Source organism: Pieris rapae, chromosome 15, assembly GCF_905147795.1.
Source record: "Pieris rapae chromosome 15, ilPieRapa1.1, whole genome shotgun sequence".
Lineage (NCBI taxonomy): Eukaryota > Metazoa > Arthropoda > Insecta > Lepidoptera > Pieridae > Pieris > Pieris rapae.
The window spans coordinates 9,630,481-9,655,090 of NC_059523.1; the positions used below are offsets into that span (position 1 = coordinate 9,630,481).

General features: G+C 32.0%; 3 protein-coding genes across 6 annotated transcripts in view; 1 reads left to right on the top strand and 2 right to left on the bottom strand.

Annotated features, from left to right (window-relative positions):
- Positions 1–2,760, bottom strand: part of LOC111001709 — a 33,302-nt gene extending 30,542 nt beyond the window's left edge. Inside the window, exon 1 of the mRNA XM_045631301.1 lies at positions 2,525–2,760. The gene's annotated coding sequence lies outside the window, so the exon portion shown is untranslated. The remainder of the gene's footprint in view (positions 1–2,524) is intronic.
- A 2,655-nt stretch (positions 2,761–5,415) lies between these two features.
- On the bottom strand, positions 5,416–24,344 carry LOC110995351 (serine proteinase stubble-like). Of its 4 annotated transcripts, XM_022262474.2 has the most exons (9): positions 20,605–20,681; positions 16,549–16,976; positions 14,150–14,329; positions 11,140–11,385; positions 10,443–10,620; positions 9,824–10,016; positions 8,885–8,989; positions 6,351–6,458; positions 5,417–5,981 (listed from the first exon to the last, which is right to left on the bottom strand). In XM_022262474.2, the coding sequence occupies exons 2-9, from the start codon at positions 16,817–16,819 to the stop codon at positions 5,802–5,804; spliced, it is 1,461 nt and encodes a 486-aa protein (XP_022118166.1). In that variant the 5' UTR covers positions 16,820–16,976; positions 20,605–20,681; the 3' UTR covers positions 5,417–5,801. The 4 variants fall into 4 exon arrangements, with proteins under 4 accessions (XP_022118165.2, XP_022118166.1, XP_022118167.2 ...); XM_022262473.2 differs by lacking the exons at positions 16,549–16,976; positions 20,605–20,681 and adding an exon at positions 23,839–24,344 and having other exon boundaries at positions 5,416–5,981; XM_022262476.2 differs by lacking the exon at positions 11,140–11,385 and having other exon boundaries at positions 5,478–5,981.
- LOC110995352 lies at positions 6,549–8,799 on the top strand. Its single transcript, XM_022262478.2, has 3 exons — positions 6,549–6,980; positions 7,264–7,570; positions 8,030–8,799. The coding sequence occupies exons 1-3, from the start codon at positions 6,801–6,803 to the stop codon at positions 8,068–8,070; spliced, it is 528 nt and encodes a 175-aa protein (XP_022118170.1). The 5' UTR covers positions 6,549–6,800; the 3' UTR covers positions 8,071–8,799.
- Positions 24,345–24,610: the final 266 nt, after the last annotated feature.

The window sequence follows — 24,610 nt, forward strand, 5'->3', positions numbered from 1 at the left end:
TGTCATTTAACTATTCCTTTTTAAAAGAAGCATATATATATTATTATTCACATTCAGTAGCTAGTAAAAGTCTGCGGTTTCAAGGAGCTGCAGTACCGTTGAAGTCTAATCCTTAGGGATGTGCATGATATACTCGCACTGCATACCACACTGTACGCAAAACTGTATTTTAACTCTGTATCTCGGAAGATGAAAATTGTATATTATAAAAACATATATTTTTAAAGAAAAACACTTTTTAACGGATTATAGTTATGTATTATTGTATTTAAACTTATAATTATTTTAAAAAGTGTTTTTCTTTAAATTGGTAAAAGTTATGTTAATAAAAGACAATACAACATATATATTGATAAACTAGTGTAGCGACTTTGAGGTTTCCATTTGAGGAATCCATGCAAAAATCGCTTTTTCTACAGTGAAATTATACCTTCTAAGACCACCAACATGTCTAAAATGTCCCAGCCTACCAAACTCGAAATCGTGTTTTGTTTCACGTTTCTCACATCAACACCAACTATGCTTCAGTTTTATATCGCACCCGGTCATACAACGAGCACTATTTAAGCCTGGACTTGTTTAAGCTATCGCGGAATATGAAGAAGGAATCAGAATATCACCATCACACAACACAGCCGATGACCTGGTGCTTTGACCAAGCCATTGTCTCAAGTTTTTCAACCAGGACATGCGTTTGCGGCCAGTTCTCCTTCTACCTGCCACTCTGCCTTGTATGATTAGTTGTAGGAGCTCGTATTTTTTTGGATTTACGTAAAACGTGTCCGAAATACTCAAGTTTCGTTCTCTCAACTGTCATAAGCACTTCTTTGTTCTTCTGCATTCTGTACAGCACTGTTGTATTCGTATGCAGTCTGTCAGACTGCATACGAATACAACAGTGAACAAGAAGATATTTTACTCATATTGGCTTTCAAATTTCTAAAATTATTATAACCTTATGTCATCATCAAACTATCATCGCTAAAATAATTTAATATTTGACACGTATAAAAATAGTTTGCTGTAAGCTAACCAACGCAAAAAGTCAACACGGCTTATTACCCATAAAAGGCATCACGCGGCTTCTGGTTTTTCTATAAACCACAGATAATTACAATGTTTTTTGCTTCATTCTTGTCGTAAGTTCAGTATTGCATCTTCGCGAAGGAACTAAAATAGCGTCTAGACATATGACATCATTAAGGAAAATTTGTATTAAATCGTTCACAAAATAATAATTCACTTAGGACTTAAATCATAAGAAATTTTAAGCTCTGTCCAATTCGTGGAGTCTAGCAAATGTCGTTGTAACAAAATAATGCGGACGTACATAAATACTTCTTTTGTTGTTTGTTTTATTCATTATAAATTATTATTGTTAAAATAAATCAGGAGAAGGCTATTTAAATAAAATGGTGTCAGCTTTTCCTATGGTTTGACATTTTTTTATACGTAAAAATATAATATTATTTATTCAGACGATCTGTCTTCAAATTAATTTAAAAATTATCTATATAAGAATATAAGAAAGCAATATAGGAATTAGCTAATTAGCTACTTCTTACATCTTATTAATTGTGTCAAAATTAACTCTTGGATTAGCTTTTACATGTTTGTTTATACATATTATTGTTTGTTTATTTTTTCTATAAATTAACTAAATAACAATACCTATAAATTTATTTTAGTTATAATTAGTGTTTCACGTTATTTTGTTTTCATTTTGTTAATTATTTATGCACCTCTTGTAGGTATTTTTTTTATTGTTCCTTACAAGGGTTCCCTGGAAGAAATCGTTTGTTAGCGATAAGGTCGCCTGTTGCCTAATATCTTATGTAATATGGTTTTTTTATATGAATGTTTTCGTAGGCAACAAAGTATGATTAATAAATAAATACTTCCTCCATGTGTACAAGTTCTATTCCTGGAGATTTAATAATTAGTTTAATGAATAAATAACTGTTTCGGTAAATAATTAATAATTAGACCCAGAAAACTACTCCCATTAAAAAGTCAACATACTCTACATAGTATATCTTTTGTTAGCTATAGCATACATATAATTGTCGACCTTTATGTTCAAACTTAACAATCGATCAAAAACCTCCAAAATAAACACGATGCTTGATTGGTTGCCTTGAAATAACCCGTTACATATACATTATAATTGAGGCCTGGGATTTAATTTATTTGAGTACATATATTTAAGATGTAATTTAAGTTTTTTTAATAGTTTATAATATATGTTTAATATGATTCTACTTAATTTCAATCTTATTGACGAATTCTTACCTTTTTGGTGCTCTCAATTGTAACGTAAAAAATTTGAAATAAGGTTTATCTCAAATAAAGCTTTATATTTAATAAGTGCAAATGAGCTGCAGTTTAAAGACCATATACGAAACATATTGTTCATTTATAATTCATACGTATTGACAGAACCTTGCTATTTCAGTCTCACGAATAAAAACAAAACGCATCGAAGCAAAGCTTTTTAAAAGTCATTCCAAGATTGCAAACTTACCTTTTAAAAAACAACCAAGGTCTTAACTGCAACTGAGAAAACTCGACCGTTTAACCACTCACATTAAAGCCACATTTCCATACACAACCACATTACACAATTAAATCGAAATGCAAAGATTAGTTGAAAATTTTGACAGATTTTCCCGCGAATTCGTTTTTTTTTTATTTTATATCATTCGTTCGTTGTCATGGCGACCGCGCGCTTCGCATGTTCTTGGCCAACTGGCGTCAGCGATTCGAAGTTCGAACTTCGAACCGGTCTCAGCAAAAAGGTTGTATTTTTTTATAATTCGATTTATAAAGATGATGTCAGGATTCAAAACTCGATCGGTAAGTTTGTAATATTTATGTATGAATAGTCATAATTGCAATATGAAAATATGCAGTTAATAAACTATGGTAGGATAAATAAACTTTAGGGCATTAGCGAAGCAAACTCGTTTTTGGCAAACATGGCTAAATTCTGGTATTATTTTTATGCATAAGGTGTTGGGTATAACAATGTTTTAAATTCGTTATGAGCAGCTGTACTTCTCCATGCTGCCCTCTCTGGACTGATTTAAAGGATAGCAGCTGAATAGTATGATTTGATTATTATTCAGAGACTCATACAATTTAATTATATTCAAAGCAATCCTGCTTCACACTTGCATATGTTATTACAATAGTTAATAAATTAGTGGCGCTTTTTAGGTCTGGGCCTCAGATTTCTGTCCATTTCGTGATCACTTGTTAATCAAATAGATCAGCCTCCTGTGCCTGACACGCCGTCTACTTTTTGGGTCTAAGGCAATCCGATTTACTCTCGGTGTTTTCTTTACAGTTCGAGTAAACTAAGCGAAAATTTATATGCACACATAAACAGAAAGTGTTAGTGCAAAGGCGGGGATCGAACCAACGACGAAAAAACAAAACAAAAAAAACTGAAGCCACTAGGCCATCGATCTATATGTAGTGTGGTTTTCGTGTATTCTGGCAGTATTTTGCGGTTTTTTCCACCAGAAAACCACATTTATTATGCAGCTAAATCTTCGTCAAGAATCACACTAGCTTTTGGTACATTGTTCTGTTTTACATTTTTGTTTTTCGCTTTCATACAGATACATTAACTTTCTTTCACTCTACCTTAGATATTTATCATCTTTAACAGCAGGTAATCCTTATTTGCCACCAGATTTAACTAGGCACTCATATACGATAATTAATATAAAAAATCGCTTCAATTTGATATATAATTAATAAATCTACGGAACGTATAAATGTATCGATCATCGAATCGAATCCTACCTGGCTGCGAAGCCACATGATCAACGGCACCCGTGATTTTTTTAAATATTTATGTAAATTGCCGTCATGTAGACGAAATTTCATTTAAAAAATAAGTGAACGAAATGTTTTTCCCAAAAATAATTTCATTAAAAATAGTAGCGCCCAAATTTTGATAGCAGATAACATAGTAACCGTTGAGCGCACTAATCTTTCTCGGGAGGACTTTTTTATAGAATATCTGAGGATGAACGAATATAAACTTGACTTTACATAACCCGTCGTTTCGTTTCAGTAGTCGTGGTCAGCTAAAAACGCTTATTCAATTTTTTTATCTTCTTTTCCACCCATTTCCACTTTAGCTTCTTGATTGTTATTGTAACATCTGTTACCTCAGTTATTTTCCTTAACGTTGTATTCTTTATTTTGTCTCTTCTTGTTTTCCCTATCATACATCGTTCCCTCGCTCTTTGACACACCTGTAGCTTTGTATACTGCGCTTTAGTAGGCGCCCAAGTTTGTGATTCATATGTACAACTTGTGTAGTACAGGTAGTACACAAGTATTGAAGACCTTTCTTTTAATTACCATGATGTAAAATTAGCATTAATCAAAAACAAAACATTAATTTGTTTTTTTTTAATATTTATTATTTTTAATGACCAGACATAGTTGTTTTTCAGAGAACGTTTATTTTATTAAATATACAGAAACTGTACCTTTTGTTAATAATTCTCATAAGATAACTTGAAATAATATAACTGCGCATATAATCCATTTGTATAACGATTAGTATAATTTTTATTATATTTTAATTGGTATAGATTACGCGACCTTAATTAGTTCTCTTAATTGGGTATTAATCTTAAATCTTAGACTATTACATTATTTGGTTTTTCGTGATTTAGTACAAAAATCACGCACCATTTATCACGTCTTAATCGGGCATGGGGAAGTGGTATTGCTTCATTACCCATTGTTTTACCCAATGAAATATACATTAGGTAAAAGATTATCAATATGAGGTGGTAAATGTATTGATTTTCCATGTCAAAGTATTGATCCACGATTCGTTCAGCCACTGGCTGGTGGGCCTCAGCTGTTGTTTCAAAAGTTGGCCTCAAATGTTTATCTCTATTTACAATCGTCTAATCAATTATTGGCATTACGCAACTTATTATATTTTTTTACTTTGACATCATGAGAGCGAGTTAAACAGATTTGGCAGATCTAATTTTTGGTATGGTTCGGTTTTATAAAATAATATTTTTGTTTAACACGTTTACTGGGGCATGCTTGGCAAGGAGCTTGGTAATATTCGAATAACTCAACTTTGACAAAGCAAGTAGAGTCGTACAAACCACTCCAGTCTTTAAAAGATGCATGAGCCTATTCAGCCAAAGCTTTAGGAATACTGTGAGCTTCTGCTTTGGTGTTTTCGAGTTAAATTAGATATAGTGAAGGTCGTGCTTTAAGAAGGTGACGATTTAAGAACAATTTCGTAGCTGGCTTTTAAACGCATGACTCAGGGTTAAGAATTGGATGGTAAATAAAAATTATATAATTTCAACTTTTTATTTAAATAAAAATTAATAAATAGAAAAGCTAAGAGTATGTACCACATGGTAATATCCTAAGAATAATTTAGGATTATTATAAATTTAATAATACAGTAGTTTTAAATTTCTTATCTATTTATTTACAAATATCATTAAATGAAATTACGCACGCAAAGTTTCTTTTCGAGATCTTTTATAAAAAATGAAACATCCTATATTGTATCTAGGAAATAAATAAGCATAATATTTAATTTATAAAATCCATTAATCTCCTGATAATGTCTTCAAAAATACCAAATTTAATTATTATTTAGTCCTTATTATCACATACGGACCTTTACAAAAAGTTTTAATTTGAAATTTCAGATTACAATGTATTTTTCGATTCGCAATTATGACAATTACGAAAATTGCATTATAAAGCTATCAATAATGCTGACACGGCTTATTTTATGTATTTACAAGCTTATCTATCCAGGGTACAAATTTCTGTATATTAGTGTACACTCCGGGAAGGTGCTCACGACCGCAGCCAATGCCCCAAGAAACTAAGCCAATGAGGGTACTTCGCCCCTCGAATTTCATAGTTAAAGGTCCACCGGAGTCCCCTTGACAAGAGTCTCTGCCACCCTGAAACCGAAATTATCATTTCAATATATATTGAAGCGACTATTTAGAGTAACTTTTTTTGAAACAACTATGCCACAATAAGATTCATTAGGCTATAGGAAAACATAAATTACATAACGTTTTCAAGGCTTGTGAATTAAATAAAACGATTTAACATATTTTATGTTCTTAGAATATAAATGACAGGTAAAATATTGTGTAGTTTTTGTTAAATGTCAACTCCTTGAACAAATAGAATGAGAATATGAGTACCGTACATTCACATTTCGTTAGGCGTAATTTCTTTACATACTAAAAATAACGGCGGTTTCTAAATAAAATCACTACCAGATTGTTTGGTAGTTTAGTTGTGCAGAAATATAGACCTACCTCTTTGTATCCAGCACAAAGAAAAACATCATGAATAGTTTCCCGCCGGCCAGCAGCACGGAACCATCGCTGACATCTCTCATTTGGTATAACTTCTACATCCACCTCCTGGAATTTAAAAAAGAAGACTTTAGTGTTACTACTATACAAAAAACTTAATATAATATCAGACAAAATATTACAAATATACGTTATATACACGATATATATACGAGTATAATTTTATTCTGACGTTATTTTTGCGGAGAACGGAACGAGAGCCGGTATAGGACGCCGCTGTCATAAAAAAATACCGTGACAGACTGATAGGTGATATTTGTTATTTGACTTTTTGAAGTTTGTGTCTTGTGAGTTCGAGTTGCGACTTGCGATTATCGGTATCATGTTGATGTTTATCTTTTATTATTTCGAATAAAAACAATAGAAATAAAGAAACATTCGTTAGTAAAAATGGAAACAACAAAACATATATTTACTTATAACGAGAAAAAATGTTTACGTGATATTGTAAAGAAATACTATGCTATTGTAGAAAATAAGGATATTCACACCGAAGCCGTAAGGCAAAAGAATGCAACTTGGCAACAAATTGGTGAAGAATACAACGCTTGTCCACATGTCTCATTTCATGTAAGTAATTTACTATAAAAAATGTACTTCCAGTATAAAACAATATTGCTTGTTATAACCTACAATAATCCAAACTTTATATGTATTAAAAGTTTGTAAAGACTTCGTGCTTCCCGGTTTTGGTGTATATGAAGTTCTGTGGTACGAAGTTTATGGATATTGTCACAAATGAACAATTTTTCATTAAAGTGTTATAATTTTCTTAAGCAAATGTGTACTATAATAGTTTACACATTATATTATAGTTTCTAGTTGCTTAATGTTAATTTATTCTTACTTTCAGGCAACACCAAAACAGTTAAGACGATTATGGCTGAATTTGAAACAAAGGAGCAAAGCCAAACCACAAACATTAATTTTAAAAAAAGAACCTGAACTGAATGGTACACAGAATGAGGATCCATTGAGGGTTGAGTTACTACAAAAGGGTATAAATGAGTTACAAACTTTTAACTATAGGGATCAACAGGAAGAATGTAGAAAAAGTGAAAAGCACGAAATAGAAATGCACATTTTAAAGGAACGGTTGAGAGAGGCTAAGGCAAAGGCAGATTTAGCTGAGCTAATATACAACCAGCAATTTAATACTGGTAAGTCTACCCTTTTATAACCATCTCCTTATGGCTATGGTTTCATAAAAAATTTATTAATTTTAAATTAAAGTTAGTTAGAGGCAGTAGATAACAACCTTCACAGTGGGCATCATTACAGGAAACCTCACGAGTTATAAGCAAGGCTGACTAAATCAAAGGTTGTTGACATATCTGGAGTCAGTACATAACAATAAATTAAAAGTATTTGGTTTTCAAGTCATAAATAAGAAATTGTATACAATATATAATTTTCAGGGCTATACCATTACTTAGCATTTAACTAAAACAAATTAATTTATAATGCCTAAATGGAAACTATTGTATTACATTTAATTTTATTTCATAAGTAACTAGGACAATCAACATCAGTGTTATTACAACAAAAATTATTCTTACTACTATTATATTTATTTACATTGAAGTAATTGTAAATAATATACAACTTCTCTATTCCAGGAGCTGTTACAGCTGAAATAGAGCAAACAAACTACAAATAAAGCTATGCCTGTGACTAACAGATATTGACCTGTTATACTTTTAAACTCACTGAGCAAAAGCTGTGTCACAAAACTGAACAAATGTGTCCCCGAAATAATGAACTGCTTTGGGATGATTAATTTTTTCAACTGGTTTCGAGTTTGATGGAAGGCACAAAATAGTAATTACCTACTTGTATGTGAAGGAAGGAAATTATTAAACTATACTGGAAATACAGTATAAGAAAAGATTAAGGGAAGTCTCTCTTTTATTAGTCGCTAGGAAGGGAATCCTATTTATAGAACTTCAAAATTATGAATTTATATGTTTTGAAAATTAAACTATATGCATAATATAATCACTCAAGTTTAATTTGACAACTTCAGGATTACTTTGATTTCTATATTTCTACAATGAATATTTTAGAAATAAATAAGTATTTCTTACAAAAATATGATATAATTAAGAAATCATAATTCTTTTAAGTATGAAGATTCTATAGAAAGTGAATATTTTTTTTGAACCCGAGAGTAAGGAATGCTCGATCATGACATTGAATATGAACTAAATATTATTAAATGATGCCATATAGCCAGGTGGTTACCATGAAAGTATTATTTTAATTAATTTCATCATATACTTTTTGTTTATGTTACTTGAGACGTAACAATTATACGAAACTAGTTTAATAGAAAAATTAAGTTAAACACAGAAAAATAATTTAGTTTTATTTTTATCTTTTATACTGTGTAATGTTAGTTAGTTTTAAGAAATTAATAAAAAATATTTTGAATATCAAACTTCTTTCCTTTGGATATATATTTTAAAACATACCTGTAACACGGATGGCACAGTACTCTGTCCATGTCTTGTTCTTCCCCATCCAGCGACAGTGGCCATCTTGCCCACTAGCTTCATTTGTTTTTGTGGAAGACAGACCTTAAAATCAGATTTTTTCAATATGATTAATGTCAGTAATAATATATATTTTTTTGTTAATAGAGTTTAAGTCTATGAACTGTAAATTAATGTCAGTCATTGAATTCTAAACAAAAATTAAATACCTATTCCTATTATAAAATATGTATTTGTTTTAAAATAAAGCAGGACAACAAAACTAATCATTAAAACCAAAAATGTGGCAACCCAGTTTGCAATAATAATATAATTTAATCAAATGGTAAGACGTCTCTGTTTATTTTTTTTTATAATTTCCTTAAATCCTTATGACAGGAGTAATTATATACAACTGTTATAACAGCTTAAAACAGAATTATGAATAGCATAAGATAGATATATGAATTTCTTAATAAATGAACAAATAAGAAATCATGTGTTCTAAATAAATATATTTTTTTACTTTAAAACTGCGGGGACCAGACCAGGCCGCTAGTTAAACGGCGCCGTTAAGTTAAAAGTCTAGGCTGTTAATTGAACAGCTTATTAAGCTAGTTAGCTGCGACACATATACAAGAACACAACATCACCCACTGGCGCATAAGTAAAACTACGACCGTCAGCCAAGGTTGGAGTTTCGCAGGTGAACCCTAGTGCTAGTCTTGAAAAAACATTTACTATTACTATAGGCACGTAAGTCTAGCGCTGGCCGATACGTAGAGGGGATGCCTGCGCATGTGTACTGTGTTGCGGGGGCCGGAATGCGACTGGAGAGCCAATCGACGCTCTTCATTCCGCTAGCCCTTATTTACCTTATTTTTTACTTTTGCGCAATAACGGTCAGCGCTAGAGTTTCGTGCCGCTACTAATACTTACGGGTAAGATATGTTGTTTGAACACGACGCCTCTATCCAATTGGACCAACGCCACATCGTTCCTGAAGTCAGCAGGCTCATATGCCGGATGCACTTCCTTCCTTTGGACTGAGAACTCTTCGTGTGAATATCGTTCGCCCGTGTCACGTACGTCCCATTCGCCGAGTCGCACGCGCAGTTGGGAATTTGGAGTGCTGGAATTGATATGTTTATATATATTAATATATTTTTTCTATCGCTACTTTGCGACCAAGCATAGAATATTTTAAAAACATTGTAAGGACTTATCGTCTGTACGTAGTCCTAAACAAAGGTTAGGTTATATCTTTTTTTTTATAATATTATAACTTGTCTAGACGACCTCATTTATAAATAATTTATCGGACTTAGCCAAAACACTGGCAACTAGTGGTTGCCTGAAAGATGGTTTGAAAGCGATAAGTCTGCCAGCGGCCGTCCTTTTCATTTAATTATGACAATTGTATTATATTTCTGCAACGAAGTTTTAATAAATAAATAACAATAAAACTCGTTTCTGAATATCTTAGGTACCATTCCAAATGATATAAATTTACACAACTCTTCTATTTTGTATTTTCTAGTACTATGTTATCACTTACGTAGCGACACAATGAGCTGCTGTGATGACCCATCGATCAGATATAAGAGCGCCACCACACGCGAGCTTCTTGCTCAGAAACCCTGACTTGATCAACGCAGCCTGCCAAGGATGTGAGCCGAATCCAGTCGAATGCCCACCAACTATGCGATTGGAACGCGTGAAATGCTCTCCACAGCCTGAAAAAGAAAGCAAGTGATTTTATGTAATTGCTTTACTATTTAAGAAGGCGTATTTTTTTAGATAAAATAATTGCATACTTCACCCGTGTTTAGTGTTTATATGTCGTCCTATTTGTAAGGCTTGGTATTGTAATGTAGTAATTTATATACGTAAACTATAGCCATAACCCCAAACATCCGCAATTTAAGCAAAACAAAGAAAACGCGGTGCAAAAGCGTGTTCTAAACAAAAGTGCATGATGATTATGGAAACGCAGTGCTGAAAAAGCGATAGAAATAGATTTTCGAGGTAATTCGATGTTCAGTCGATTATTCCTTATAAGGAAGGATAAGGAAGTTTCGAGTGACAACTCTTTACAAGAGTTTAATAAACTTAATACTGATATTATAGACGTGGTGTATGAAAGTAAAAATACCTGTCAATAAAGTCTTACATAATGTACCAAAAACAAATGAACAGTTAAAGTGTTGTCACATCGAAAAACCAAATCACCTCATTAAACAAACAAAACATACCCGGGTAACTGGGTCTTGCTACATGCACGGGTACATAATCATCACCACTTTCGTAACCCGGGTAAACCGTTGTGGTTTCGTGATACGAAGGTTTCACATGAAAGTAATTCCAATCCGGTTTCGGTCTATCAGGTTCCATGACCGGTTTGTGTGGCCGGGTATCCGTGTATATGATGATTGGGTCTTCGAATTGGTTTGTTTCGTATGTGTCGTGAGGGAACGAACCGATGATTTCTATCAGGTCGCCTGGTGTGAAAAATGAGTAATGTTGGTAGTATTGTATGAGTGATGCGTGAACATATCATATATAAATGTTGTCATTTCTATATACTTAGTATGGACATTTTTCTAGTGTGATTTGATTTATATTTTTTTTTGAATTGGTTTTTATTGTATAAAAGAAAATCAGATATTTCTAAATGGGTGATTGAACGATTTAGTTTTAGAAATAAGTACATATAAATAAACTAATCAATGTTTTGAATATTGTATTATCACAGATTCTTCAACTCACCGTTACAATGTTATTTTTTAAATTTTACGTTTACAATCGTGTAGAAAAATTAACTTTACCCCGCGGGTATCCTCATAATTCTTGACTTGAATTCATTATAATATAGCCTTATTCGATGTTCACCTACCAACCAATCAAACCAACGAAATAAACTGGGAAGCTCAAATACGAACTAATTTGTACCGTTTTTTCAATATTCTTCATTAAAGCTTATTGCTGATAATGTAACTTAATATTTAATAAAGGTACTAGATCTCCGAAACTTGGGAACGTCAGCATTCGGCGTGCTACCAGTTTCCGATCAAACAGTTCTTCATCATTATATTTCTACTACAACTTCAAAATGTTTTTGTTATAGAGTCCATAACCAACAAAACAACAAATCTTTCTTTATAATACTAGTATGGATCGAATGAAGTTAGTCTGATAGGGTTAAGATAACGATTGAAAAATGTAATTTACATTCGTCAAATAATGAACCAAAATTATAAAGCCATAAACTTTCTATATAAGAATAAATAACTAAACTAATCATTACATCACAATTACATCGGAAATGATTACCCGTATACCATCATCGATTGGCCATTACGTAGAAAACATAATGATTAATGATTCTATGTAATTGCGTTATTCAATAACATTACATAGTTAGTGTTACGTGAGAGAAATTTGGTTTCTTGTTGAATACAAGCAATATTAATTTCTAAATTGAAATGTGAAATAGGAATTATTAATACATACATTTATTTGAAAAAACAGTCTATTAGTGGCGGTTGCCATGTCCTAGAATATTTTTGAATCCAAGAATTTCGTTGAAAATGCACATTAAATAATTATACATAAGTTCTTTGTCTTCAACTAGTAGTAGGAAATGTATCTGTTGATAGAGGCAACAGAGAACAGAGAAACATATTTTCCGAAATTTCGCTTTAGTGTCTGAGGGCGCAGAATTCAATCACTGGTACAGACAGGGACGCGGCGATTTTAGTATTTTACTTTAGAAAATGAAAGCTTGCTATACCTTCTACGAATGTACAAGAACAAATGATATGGGAAAGTCAGGGGCAAAATTTCTTGCAGACTATCTGTAATACACCAGAAAACCAGCGAAATTTGCTACCCTAGGCTCCAGTCTCCTCTTGGTAAATCCGCCACTGACCTCTGTTTTCAATATAAATACCTCAGGTCCTACTTCAGGACAACACATAAATGAATTCGTAAGAAAATTATGTATTTTGTATTTTATTCGTTCTCTTGCGTTCCCTTTGATTAAAATTTATTTATTTACTATTCAAACCTATAAAAATAACATGAGTTGAATCTTTCAATCCTACACTGGCATTAGGTATGATTTTTCTGAGACAGTTACAAGGCAAGGCTTTATATGGTTATGCTGTACGTATTAATTTTATTAAAATTATGACCATCTTATAAAGCGCTCATGCGTGTCGCAATTTTCAACAAACCTCCAATTTTGAACACCTATAATTTACTTTCGAGAAACAATTCCTAATTACATGTCACATCTTATTGTGTTAACGGTCGACCGGTGACTTTCACTCAATTTCACTTAGTAATTTTCGCTTTCCGATCTATTGATGCTCTGGTTACAAGAGTTATATCAGAGGGAAAACTCAGATTAACGCTCATTCAATTAACGGCCATTCACTGGAACTACTTAGGGTTGCCATTTGCAAATAACATTTAAATAAAACCTCTTTGGTCCCTACAATACTTGTAGCGTTACTTTTTCTTTTTATTATATATTCGTGAATAAGTTTAGCTTAGCTTTCGGAAAGACATTCCGGATATTATTAATTACTCTATTATTTATCACTAATAAAGTTATACTTCTCTTTTTTTAATTTATCCATTGATACAGTCGCCGAATTTTATGATTCTGTCTAAGTATGGTACTGTACATTAAAAAAATAATGGTTATCACAAGTTAATATGCATATTCACTCAGAATATTAACAGAAGTTAGTTACATAGTTAATTTTAACAATGAGAAAAATTAGTGACAATGTCTTGGTACAATATTACGACGAACAAAAAGCTAAGAATCGAATCGTTGATCTTCTAATAACACCATAGCTACCAATTTTTTTTAAATATGTTTATTCTATTACAAAGCTTTTAAGACAATTAAGCTTTATTTTTGTCTTAAAAAAGGTCTATAAAAAGTAATAAAAGGAACATTTTTTCAAGCCAAAATCGTAAGTGATTTATTTTCGGAATTAATAGTTAATCTATTGTAAACATGGTTCGGATAACCTTAAGGTAAATTTCAGAGTCTAAAATATATAACAGTCTGGCAAGGCACTTGCGTGCGATCTGGCAATGCCCATGGGCGTTATCACTTAACGTCAGATGAATCTTTTGCCCGTTACATAAAAAAACTCGTGTCATATCGCATACTATGTCTCCCAATCGCACGCTTGCAACACTATTTCGCTTATACTAATTCACTATATTAAGTCAAAAACTTACTGGCGTTATGTACAATCGGTGCAATTTCCGTGGGCTTTTCAGTGGTGTCCCGGTCGACGCAGCAGGCCCAGATCATCCCTCCAGAACACAAGTCCAGAGGTTTGCCACCTCCAAGGACACAGGATATACTCAGGCCACAGGAATACCTGGCTCCTCGATAGCGACACGTCTGTGGGATCACTGTAACAATGGTACGCTTAATTATCTTGGTCATTTTCATGAATGACACGAGTTATGTATTAACATTTATTAAAATTGGCTAATGTAGAAGAAATTTATTGCGACAAACGTTTCTTAAATTTGGGAGAAAATTGTTTTTATTGTTGAGTTTGAAATCTTAATGAGTATGAGATGGGTGTACTTCTGTATTTGTTTCAGTAATTATTTTATAGGCAAACAGAAACAGAAAGTCACAAAACCATTCCTTATTAGGGTTATTTGTGATCGACTCAAGATTTATTTCTCTTTATAAATATAAACATCAGATTAACTATATTAGTCAAATTATCTTTTTTATTATAAACATATAATTGAGTAGTAATGTATGTGTACCAGTGGCGCTACTTTCTTAGGTTTCGACCTCAGATAATTTGTCAATCTTAGAGACTCTTATGCATGACACACGCCGTCGACTTTTTGGTCTAAGGCAAGCTGCGAATGTTGCTGCACATAGATAGAAAGTCCGTTAGTGCACAATCGGAAATTGAACTTACGACTCTAGAGTGGAGAGTCGCACGTTGAAACCACTAGGCCAACACTGCTCAATTAATAGGTAAAAAATATTATACTGACTTTGACTAATAATTAAACTTTTTATGACTCGTAACTTATCTATCTTTGCCTGCAGCAGCGTATACGTAATAGTCAATTAGTAAGTGACTATTACAGCGCCGCTAGTGGCTGTACGCTGAATTAATCAATGAAATATTTTACGTTGCATTGTATACGTTTAGTTTTAAATAAAATATATATCTATTTTAATTAAATTTTCATTTTTATTGGACTACAACATGCAACTGCAACTACTAAAATGTATATCGAATGGCAGACGACAGAACCCTAAGGGCCTTACTGAACTCAGAGCCTGGTGAGAAAACCCGGTAGACCGACACTGCGTTTGTCAGTTGGAGTTTTCAAGGACCTCGAAACGATAGATGTTCGAAGTTGGACGTAAGAAGCACAAGATTGATGGAGGAAGATGTTTGGTGAGGCTAGGGAGTTGTCCAAACATTGAAGATGATGATGACACCTCATTCTATTCAAAATAAGTCACACTACTTCTGATGGTCAGAAACTTGACCAACTTTCATCATTTAACAAAGTTAAAAACTTTATTATATATTTAAAAACGTTTAGTATCACTGTAGGATTATATCGCATTTTAATGTTCGATTCTAGTTGAAAAACATATCTAATCACAGGATCTGTGCATTGTTTATCAAAGATAAAGAGAATGCAGTTAGAGGAACATCGTCAATACTTTTTATATAAAACAAATATTATCGGCAGAGAGCCTGGTCAAATTGTACTTCGCCTATGTGGAAATTTTGTAGTTCTGACCCTGTGACTCAGTGGCGTAGAAACCGGATGGAAAGGTGGTGTGGAAGTTGGTGGTGTCACCCCATCGAAAGTAAAAAGCAATAAATTTTATATGACATTTATTAAAAGATCGCGAGTATGAGATGGGGAAATCCCCCACAACAGCGTCAGGCTCTTTGGCGGGAGTCCCCGAATTCTACATAAAGCTGAGCTAGTGTTAGTCGTAAAAATGTTTTTTACGTTATTTTATTTGTATGCTATGTTTGCTTTATTTATCAAAAGAGTGTTTTATATACAATAATTTCAAACGACAAAATTTTAAGCATTGTTTGTGTTGATTCGTAAATCTAATAAACTTATGTACTTTTGTATATTTTTTCAGATATAAATCACAATTTAGGCGTGAAAATGTGTCATACAAAATTTCATAGAAGTTACGCACTTCTATTATAGGTCTTTTCTATATTGGGTATGCTGATAGTAATTATTTATCAATGTTATGTTTACTAAGAACATAATTGATTTAAGATCGCGTGTCTACAGATAATGAACGATGAATAAAATCAGTGAAAATGATATATAGCCATTGGGGTCATTCACCTGACAACATATAAAATATTATGGGTAAGCAACGTCTCTCATTAAAGCTTAATGTAATTATAATTATTTAAAGTGTTTATACGATCTTCCTAAATTTATCATTTAAATTTAAGTACTGACCCTTCACTAAATACCATTTTTTATACATTTATAAATAAAATATTTAAGTTGTTACACACACACTTTATAATTATGGTTTAAATAAAGGGTGTGTGTAACAACTTAAATGTTCTGTGCCTCATATTATATATTATACTTACTCTTCCCCAACAAGTCCATTATGGATTCCTCTTCTTGTGACGAGCTGTAACCATTATTATAAGATCCCTTTCGTCTCCCCAACGCGTCTAATAATAAAATGTCTTTTTCCTGACCATTCGCGGGCCGCCGCCTATCTGACATTTCTAAACTATCGTCCATAGAAAAAACGTCATTATCTGTGTCCGAGCAACTCACCACGGCCACCATAAAAAAAATAAAACACAACATTCTTCTTCGAATTTTGAAATTTCGCGCGCTCCGCACACACATTTCACTTTGACACAATTTTATGCATAGCAACACTGACGTCTTGAAGCGTTCGCGCCCAATTCGGAAGTAACGTGATTCACTTTCGTTTCATTTTCTCTGTTACGTGTTAATGTTTTATTTATTCTGTGCTAATGTATTACGCAATGTTTTTCATTATCTGCGGATTGGATTAATTATGACATAATTTCACATTTCAATTATTTATGTTTTTGTTTTTACCTTTTTGTTATGGCAACGCGGAATTGTTTTATGAATCTTTTAAGTTTTTCATTTAAGTAGTTTTTCATATGATATTATGTTACATTTCAATTAAAATATTATCGCACTACTAGCATTTGAAATCTATTTCATACAGGTACTACTTCAGGTTCTTTTTCTAAATAAAATAATACCATAGGGCATTTATATTTGCAGAAAGAACTATAACATAGTTACATACAGCAAGTGACACAGGGACACAGGGACACTCTATTCTACATTTTAGAGATATGAGACCACATTTAAAGCTAAGACATAAAATGTAATTGTTGCGAATGTAGTCAAAACCATACTTGTGTCTGTTTACGAAATTATATTATCTGCTTTGCAACTTTTGTGCCAAATCAGTTAGTATTCATGGAATGTTGTATAGTTTTTTTATTATGTAGCTTTGAAATGCTCTCTTGGTTAATAACAACATATACTTTCGCTTAAGTTTTATATATTTTAAATTACAAAGTAACAAGTAGTATATATCAATTATTTTTGTATTTAAATCAAAATATAATTTTCTCTGTCAAAGATTTATTTGCGTATAGTTGACTTTGGCAATTATGTATTTCAAAATGAAATTTTGACTTAAAACTTAAAATGGCCATAAACATACTATAAAGTGCTTGTGAAAGTAACTTGGTACATTGATGTTTTTAATAACAACCTTTATTACATAATAAATTGTATCAAACTTAAATCACGTAAATAAAACAATTAGATAAGGTTTAACCTCTTTGGATAGAACTTTCCCTTGACTTTCGAAAGCGTACGAAAGTCAAAAGAACCTAAACACATCTTAGGTCTATCCTGGAACTGGCCTTATTACATTGTAATAAAGTTTATGTTTGAGTGTTCAGTAGGTTAACGATTATTTCATTTAAATGATATGTAAATTGATCTTAAGGGTGTGGAAATCTTTAAATTGCCTTGAAAGTTGTCTATGGCTCGACTTATTTTCAATAGTTACCGTAGGTAGCTACCGTTTACAATAAAACGTCACAAGTGGAATAACGAATTAGTTTTTGATCGCGATTTTAACACGGCTTTTTGTATTAATCTCCATTTGCGAACCTTTTTTAAAAGTTGAAAAACAGTTAACTGCAATGTTTTAACACGTAGCATTACGGCATATCTTATGTAAAAATATTGTAACGGGCAAAATTAAAAATAATTAAAGAATTATAAAACAATATGAGTATTCAAATTATTAATATAGAGGAAAAAAATTTTTTTTTTTTAAATGTTAACATGGTCGTTTATAAATACTATTTGCAACGTCCTAATCCTACATATTATATACATTAGTATGTTTTGTATGTATATAAATGTTCTGTGCATGTGTTCGTTGCGTTTTAAAAGCATGTTAATTTAAGATTAATTGCTCTAACTAGACGAGTTAATGTGAAAGAAACAAAGATAACAATTACACTACTGATAGGGCTTTCACGTGCAGTGCTGGCATCGGGGTTTCAGCGTGCGACTTTCATACCTGAGATCGTAGGTTCGATCCCCAACTATGTACCAATAGATTTTCTATCTATGTGTGCATTTAACATTCGCTCGAACGGTGAAAGAAAACAACGTGAGGAAACCAGATCCCAAAAATCGACGGCGTGTGTCAGGCTGATCACTAGTCTATTAGATTGAAAAATGATCATGAAACAGATACAAAAAACTGAGAGCTAGAACTAAACAGGTCGTAACACCATTGATTTATTTATTTAAAACCCTGCTATGAGATAACGGGACTACACAATCATAATGGCGTAGATATTACGTCTCGCAAAATGAAAGCGAATTGCGGAGATGGTCCGCGCTATACATCAATTACGTGTCCACTTTCTTTTTAGGCCGTAATTATGTAACATTATTGTTAGAAGACCGGATTAACTTGACCTATAGCCATAAAAACAAACTCGACTCCGATTAACAAAAGAATTTATTATAATAATATTATAGAAATATTTGAGGAGGCGGGAAGACTCTGTTTAGCATAGCATCTAGTTTTTCTTTGAAATATTGTTAGTCGTTGTCCGATTGTATAATGATAAATTTCAGTTGTCTTTCATTTTCTTTGTTAATATTTTTGTCTATTAATTACTTATATTGTCTATTTCATATATATATAGATCTATGTAATATGTTTTGGGTTTGTATATTGTCTAAGCATTTAGTTTAATAATATATAAATTTTTAGTTAGCTTTAAAATTACTAATAAATAAATAAATACAATTCTGTATCGCGTCATATTTAAATAAAAATCTAGAAATCCAAAATTACATGCGTCTAATCTACTTAAGCAATAGAGCGACTCATGCTCTATTAAAAATGATAAAAATATGTGATCTTTAAGTCACGATTTGAGGTCATTCAAAAGATTCGTGTGAAACAGAACGCAACAGTTTTACATATAAACTGTCGTAACTTAAGACGAACAATTCTTTTGCGGATGTAGAGACAATTGCTATATTCTAATCATTTCATTGTTACGTAGAACGAAATATTAAAGAAATATTGCAAATTGTATGATTTCAGGTAAACTCCGTTTTCGACACCATTTTTTAACAGGTTTTAATATTTGAAATTCATCAATTTTGACTAGTTTTAAAATCAAAAAGCCTATGGAGGTTAATTTGACGTGTTATTTTAATCATAATTTGAACACAAAAAAGCGTTCCGTTTCACAACAATGTTATGTTAGTCCGCGCAGAATATTATTTGACAGTTTATTGTTTTTCTGTTTATGATTAATTATAAGTATGATCAATCTCTGAGATTTAATGTGTAGGGATAATAAAACAATAAACTCATTTTCCGTTTTTAGAAAAAATCTAGTTATTTTTGAGTAGATATGATAGTTCTTTTATAACTAATCTAATATATTTAAAATTTATGCACATAACCGTTGTAACCATTTTAAAAGTTTTATACTGTACCTATTACAATATTTAATTTTATTATTTCATAACTCAAATAAATAAAAACGATGTATGCATGAAAGGTAGCAAATTTCAAATCTATAATAAGAAGTAAATCAAGGAATCAGGGTTTAGATAATTAAAATATATTATAAATTACTGTATATGTATAGACCAATTGTTTATTTTCTATTCATTGTGCGCAACGAATATTATACCTATGTAAATATTTTCCAAATAAAAATGGTATTAGTAATTTATTTTTGAATGTGACTACTTTATTTATAATTTCAGATCTGGTAACTAAATAACTTAATATTTAATTGAATTATTTATTTAATAGAATATAAGTTTTACTTATTAACAATTAGATGTATTAACTACTTGACTTTGCTCAGCTGGAAGTTATTTTTAAATAATATTTTAAAAATATGCTATGTTACTTACGTAGTAATAAACAAAAAAATATTGCCATTGACAAGTCAAATATTTGGACGTATATGCAAAACTAATAATGTAAAGGCCTCCCAAAAATGCAAATTATATATTAATTATGCTGTTGTTTAAAAAACTTTAAGATTCATAAAACATTTTCGCCGTTTTTCCCCACTTACCGCCATGACACTTTTTTATTTATTTTCAATGTGTATTTTAATTATTTACGCGTGCTATTGAAAATAGCATTACCACGGTACTGTCGCATCTTACCCGTTGGACGGTCACTTGTTGGTAAGTGGTATTCAACATTTTTCGTATGTAAAAATATTTACAAATATTGACCAGGGTATGTTAATATATTATTCAAAAAAAAGTTACGCTGCAAACCTTGATCCTGGTTTCAGACTTTGCATGTGTTTTTTTTTACCAGGCACGTTTTTTTATCGAACAGGGGGCAAATCGGCGGTAGCCTTACATGATGTAGAGTGATAATGAGTGCCCATGGTCACTCTTAATGCCAGAGTGCATTGCTGGCCTTTATAGAATTGGTACGCTTTTTTTCTTGAAAGACCCTAAGTAGTATTAGTTCGAAGATACTTTTTGGGCAGCTGGTTCCATATGGTGGTGAAGATGAAAATCTAATGACAACTAAATGCACAATATGGAACAACTCAAGGTCAACACTTCTGCTTTACAAAAAGATATTTTTCTTATATATATCCAAAATCTTATGATATTTTTCACCAAATTGAGTAAAATCCAATAGTGGTTGCCTGGAAGAGATCGCAAGCAATAAGATTGCTAGTCGCCCTCCATTTTACATAATTATTTAAATGGTACTGTATTTCTGTGTTGCAATAGCAGTGTATATATAAATAAAAACCAAGTAATAAAAAAGGTTGGCAACCCACGCTGGCGCTTAGAGAGAGGTGTCGGCGAGAGCTGTTTGAAAGCCACCTCCGGTTTTACTTTTAATTTTTATATTTAGAACGTCAAACGTCACTAAACTAGGTTTTGGGTATCGATCTAGGCTACGTATCTGGGACAATTGAAATGTATCCAGCCATTATTAAAACAATTACTAATTAAAAAGATTTCCTTATTCGAAAATATAAACGTCATCTTGTCTATGGCGTGTTATATTATCTATTATTATTGTTTCACCTCAAAAATAGTTGTTTATTGTATTATTTAAATTGGTATACTAAAATAATTAATGTTTTTACAATAGACTTAACCTACTCGTAATTATAATAATTTAAAATTGGAAGATAGAAAATTAAAACATATTTTAAAAGTTTGGTTCCTGTGGCAGTGTACCTTTAACGCTGACAGCATTTCCTCGTTGAATTGAAATAGTTATTCGTAGAGCGAGGAAAGCTCTGGAATCACCAGTACTATCTACCAGACACTAACTCAAGTCTTCAATTACCGCCTGTGCACATGAACCCCACGGCCCAAGAGTCTCTACTCTAAAGGGGAGAGACTAGAGGAGAGACTCCTATATATGAGCCGTTTATTATTTTAATATATTAATTAATATGAGTACCAGATGCAGAAGTTATCACCTCGCCAAGTGTCATTATAGTCAAATCGGGTGCCAAGTTGGTTTGTGCTTGTAATAATCTATTTTCATACATATTTCATATATTTTTATGGGACAGCCACACACAATAATTTGCTAATATACGTTCAACGTGTGCTTATAAGCGAGTTGCGTTTGATGAAATGCTTTTTTTTATTTTTCGTAGTTAATAATATTAGAAAAATAGCTCAAAGTATACAGGTATACGCTCGCATCGTCAAAGATGACTAACACACTTTCACGTTGTGTAACACTTCCTGACCAATTATAAAGCAAGTATGACTAATTAAGTTTGTTTATTGTTCAACCTTTACCTATTAAAATATTGCATAAAATATCTATATTTTATCCATAGGCCGTTTTTCTAAAGATGCTGTGAAACGTTTAGGCGACATTTGGAAGAACAGAAGAATTGGTATTAAAACTAAAACTATATGATACGCCTCTCCAGTAGATGTTTATTAGAAATCCCATCCCACAGCTCATCCTTTAAAGGCAATTAATTTAGTACCTCCGCCATTAAGTTTATTTTGGCGTTCTATCGAATTAGTAGTATCTATTAAGGTAGAATATTGTAGTGGAATAAATAAATAAATAAGTTTTGGAATAGCCTGCCCGACTCCATACGATGTGCTACCTATCATCTTTTAAAACTCTTCTGCATAAACTTTGATTGACATATCCTATCCTGATCAATTGTGACTTCTGAAATTCTTGTATTTCCATTTCTTTTGTATTGCATCGCCACTCATAAACACGTGTTTTAGTTTGTCTCGTCCTCTTCCCAACTTGAACGCTAAATCGAATGATTTGAAAATTTATTGTTGGCTAATAGCTCTCTTTAAGAGGCGTTTATAAGTAACGGGGTCATTGCCGGATAGCGGTTAATTAAAATAGAGATGGTAATCTTTTAACTTAAGTTTATTTTAAGGCGACTGAATATTCATTTAAGCTCGAATCTTTAAAAACTGATTGATAATATAGAACTGTTTTAGTATTTGACAAAATTATTGTTTTTGTATCATTTGCATAAGACAACGGCAGTGTAAAAGACTTCAACGTTTCTGCATCTCTTAACTTCAACACAAAACATAAACGTAATAATATTTATCGTGGATACGGAATCAGAAACTTATTACAAACAAACAAAATATCCGTGGGGTCAGAAGTCTACTCCAGTGCCGGATTAGTCACGGTGGAAGAGTAGCAAATGCTATGGGCCCCGCTGATTTAGGGGCCCCGCGCTCCAACGTACCCACCCGTAATAAAATAATATTAATTCACATAGCAGCGTACTGTATCTTGCCTCACTTCCACTTAAAATCTAAAACTATTCGTCACGTTTAACCTTAAAAATAGGTAAAAATACCTATTTTTACAAACTTATTCAGTAATGTTCTAAAGCCTATTTATAATCGATATATTTAGACTAGCATCTATACCGCGTCTACCTTCTAAGCGGCCAGATTTTTATAAGAAGGTCTTAATCATCTCACTTTGTGGAATAAAGATCATGATTTGTTTAAATAAGATATTAAATCCAAAAACATTTATTTGTTTTATTTAATATCTTAAACTTGAGAAGATTGATAGAATTTGCTATAGGCCCCGCGCTGGTTTATAATTCGGCATACATACATTCGCCATACATCGTATGGCGGAGCTTACGGCACAGCTTTTTTTAGATACTATTACTTCAAAGTGAGTGCTATTATTAGTTTCATGAAGACTCACCTTCTCAATCATTGTAACTGTTTAATAACACTAAAAAATCTCTTTTGAGACAAATAAATTTGTGCTGAATGTATTAAATACAAATACTTACAACCAAGCTCCTCAAAAAACTTCGATTTAGTTTTGTCCAGTTTGTTGTGTTTTTTTGCCATTTCACTATCTGTCACATCACTTTCATTACGCACTATTAATTTCACTGGTATCATCGGTCTAGCAGTCTTGTACTTTAAGCTTTTCAATTCACCGTCCTCCAACACCGTAATTTCTTCATAATTATTAACGGTGCCAGTATTTTTCTCGACATTTTTGATTAAATTTTCATCAAACCGCCTCTCGTTAATAAGTCTTAATAGTGCGCTATTCGTTTCACTTAATATATCTTTTGAAATGTGCACATTGTTTGAATCACTTTCGGCTGTCACTGTTATTATTTTGATAATTAAAAGTATTTTAAAAACTATTTCCATTATGTAAACTTTGTCTGCTAATGTCCATTGAAAGTCTTACTCCGAATTAAAACTGCCTAACAAATTAAATACTTTATTGATACTAAAATTGTATGCTTTTAAATGTTGAAAGCGAAAGTTCTCTCACCGGATGTTGGTTGTTAAGTGACGAAAAACGATGTTAACACGTTAAAGTAAGCTTACATAACACGACTCAAGTTTATGGCGCTTTTTTGGGAAATATTTTTTAGCGCCTGATTAAAAAATTACAGCAAGTGAAGTTGTTGAATCTTTACCAATTTTATAAAGTTAAACGTTTGTAACAATTTGTCTCAAAAAGTACTGGACCAATTTTAAAATTCTTTCTTTATTTGAATGCTAAATTATCACTGATTAATGTAGGCTATTTTAATTGCA

What these genes read in the sequence shown, in the direction of transcription:
- LOC110995352 (XM_022262478.2), top strand. Translation starts at nt 6,801, where the DNA reads ATGGAAACAACAAAACATATATTTACTTATAACGAGAAAAAATGTTTA. An exon ending in GTCCACATGTCTCATTTCAT is followed by an intron (nt 6,981 to 7,263) that starts GTAAGTAATTTA and finishes TCTTACTTTCAG; the next exon opens with GCAACACCAAAACAGTTAAG. An exon ending in CAACCAGCAATTTAATACTG is followed by an intron (nt 7,571 to 8,029) that starts GTAAGTCTACCC and finishes TCTCTATTCCAG; the next exon opens with GAGCTGTTACAGCTGAAATA.
- LOC110995351 (XM_022262473.2), bottom strand. Translation starts at nt 24,214, where the DNA reads ATGGAAATAGTTTTTAAAATACTTTTAATTATCAAAATAATAACAGTG. An exon ending in TCAAACAACATATCTTACCC is followed by an intron (nt 8,990 to 9,823) that starts GTAAGTATTAGT and finishes TCTGATTTTAAG; the next exon opens with GTCTGTCTTCCACAAAAACA. An exon ending in CTGTGCCATCCGTGTTACAG is followed by an intron (nt 6,459 to 8,884) that starts GTATGTTTTAAA and finishes TTTAAATTCCAG; the next exon opens with GAGGTGGATGTAGAAGTTAT.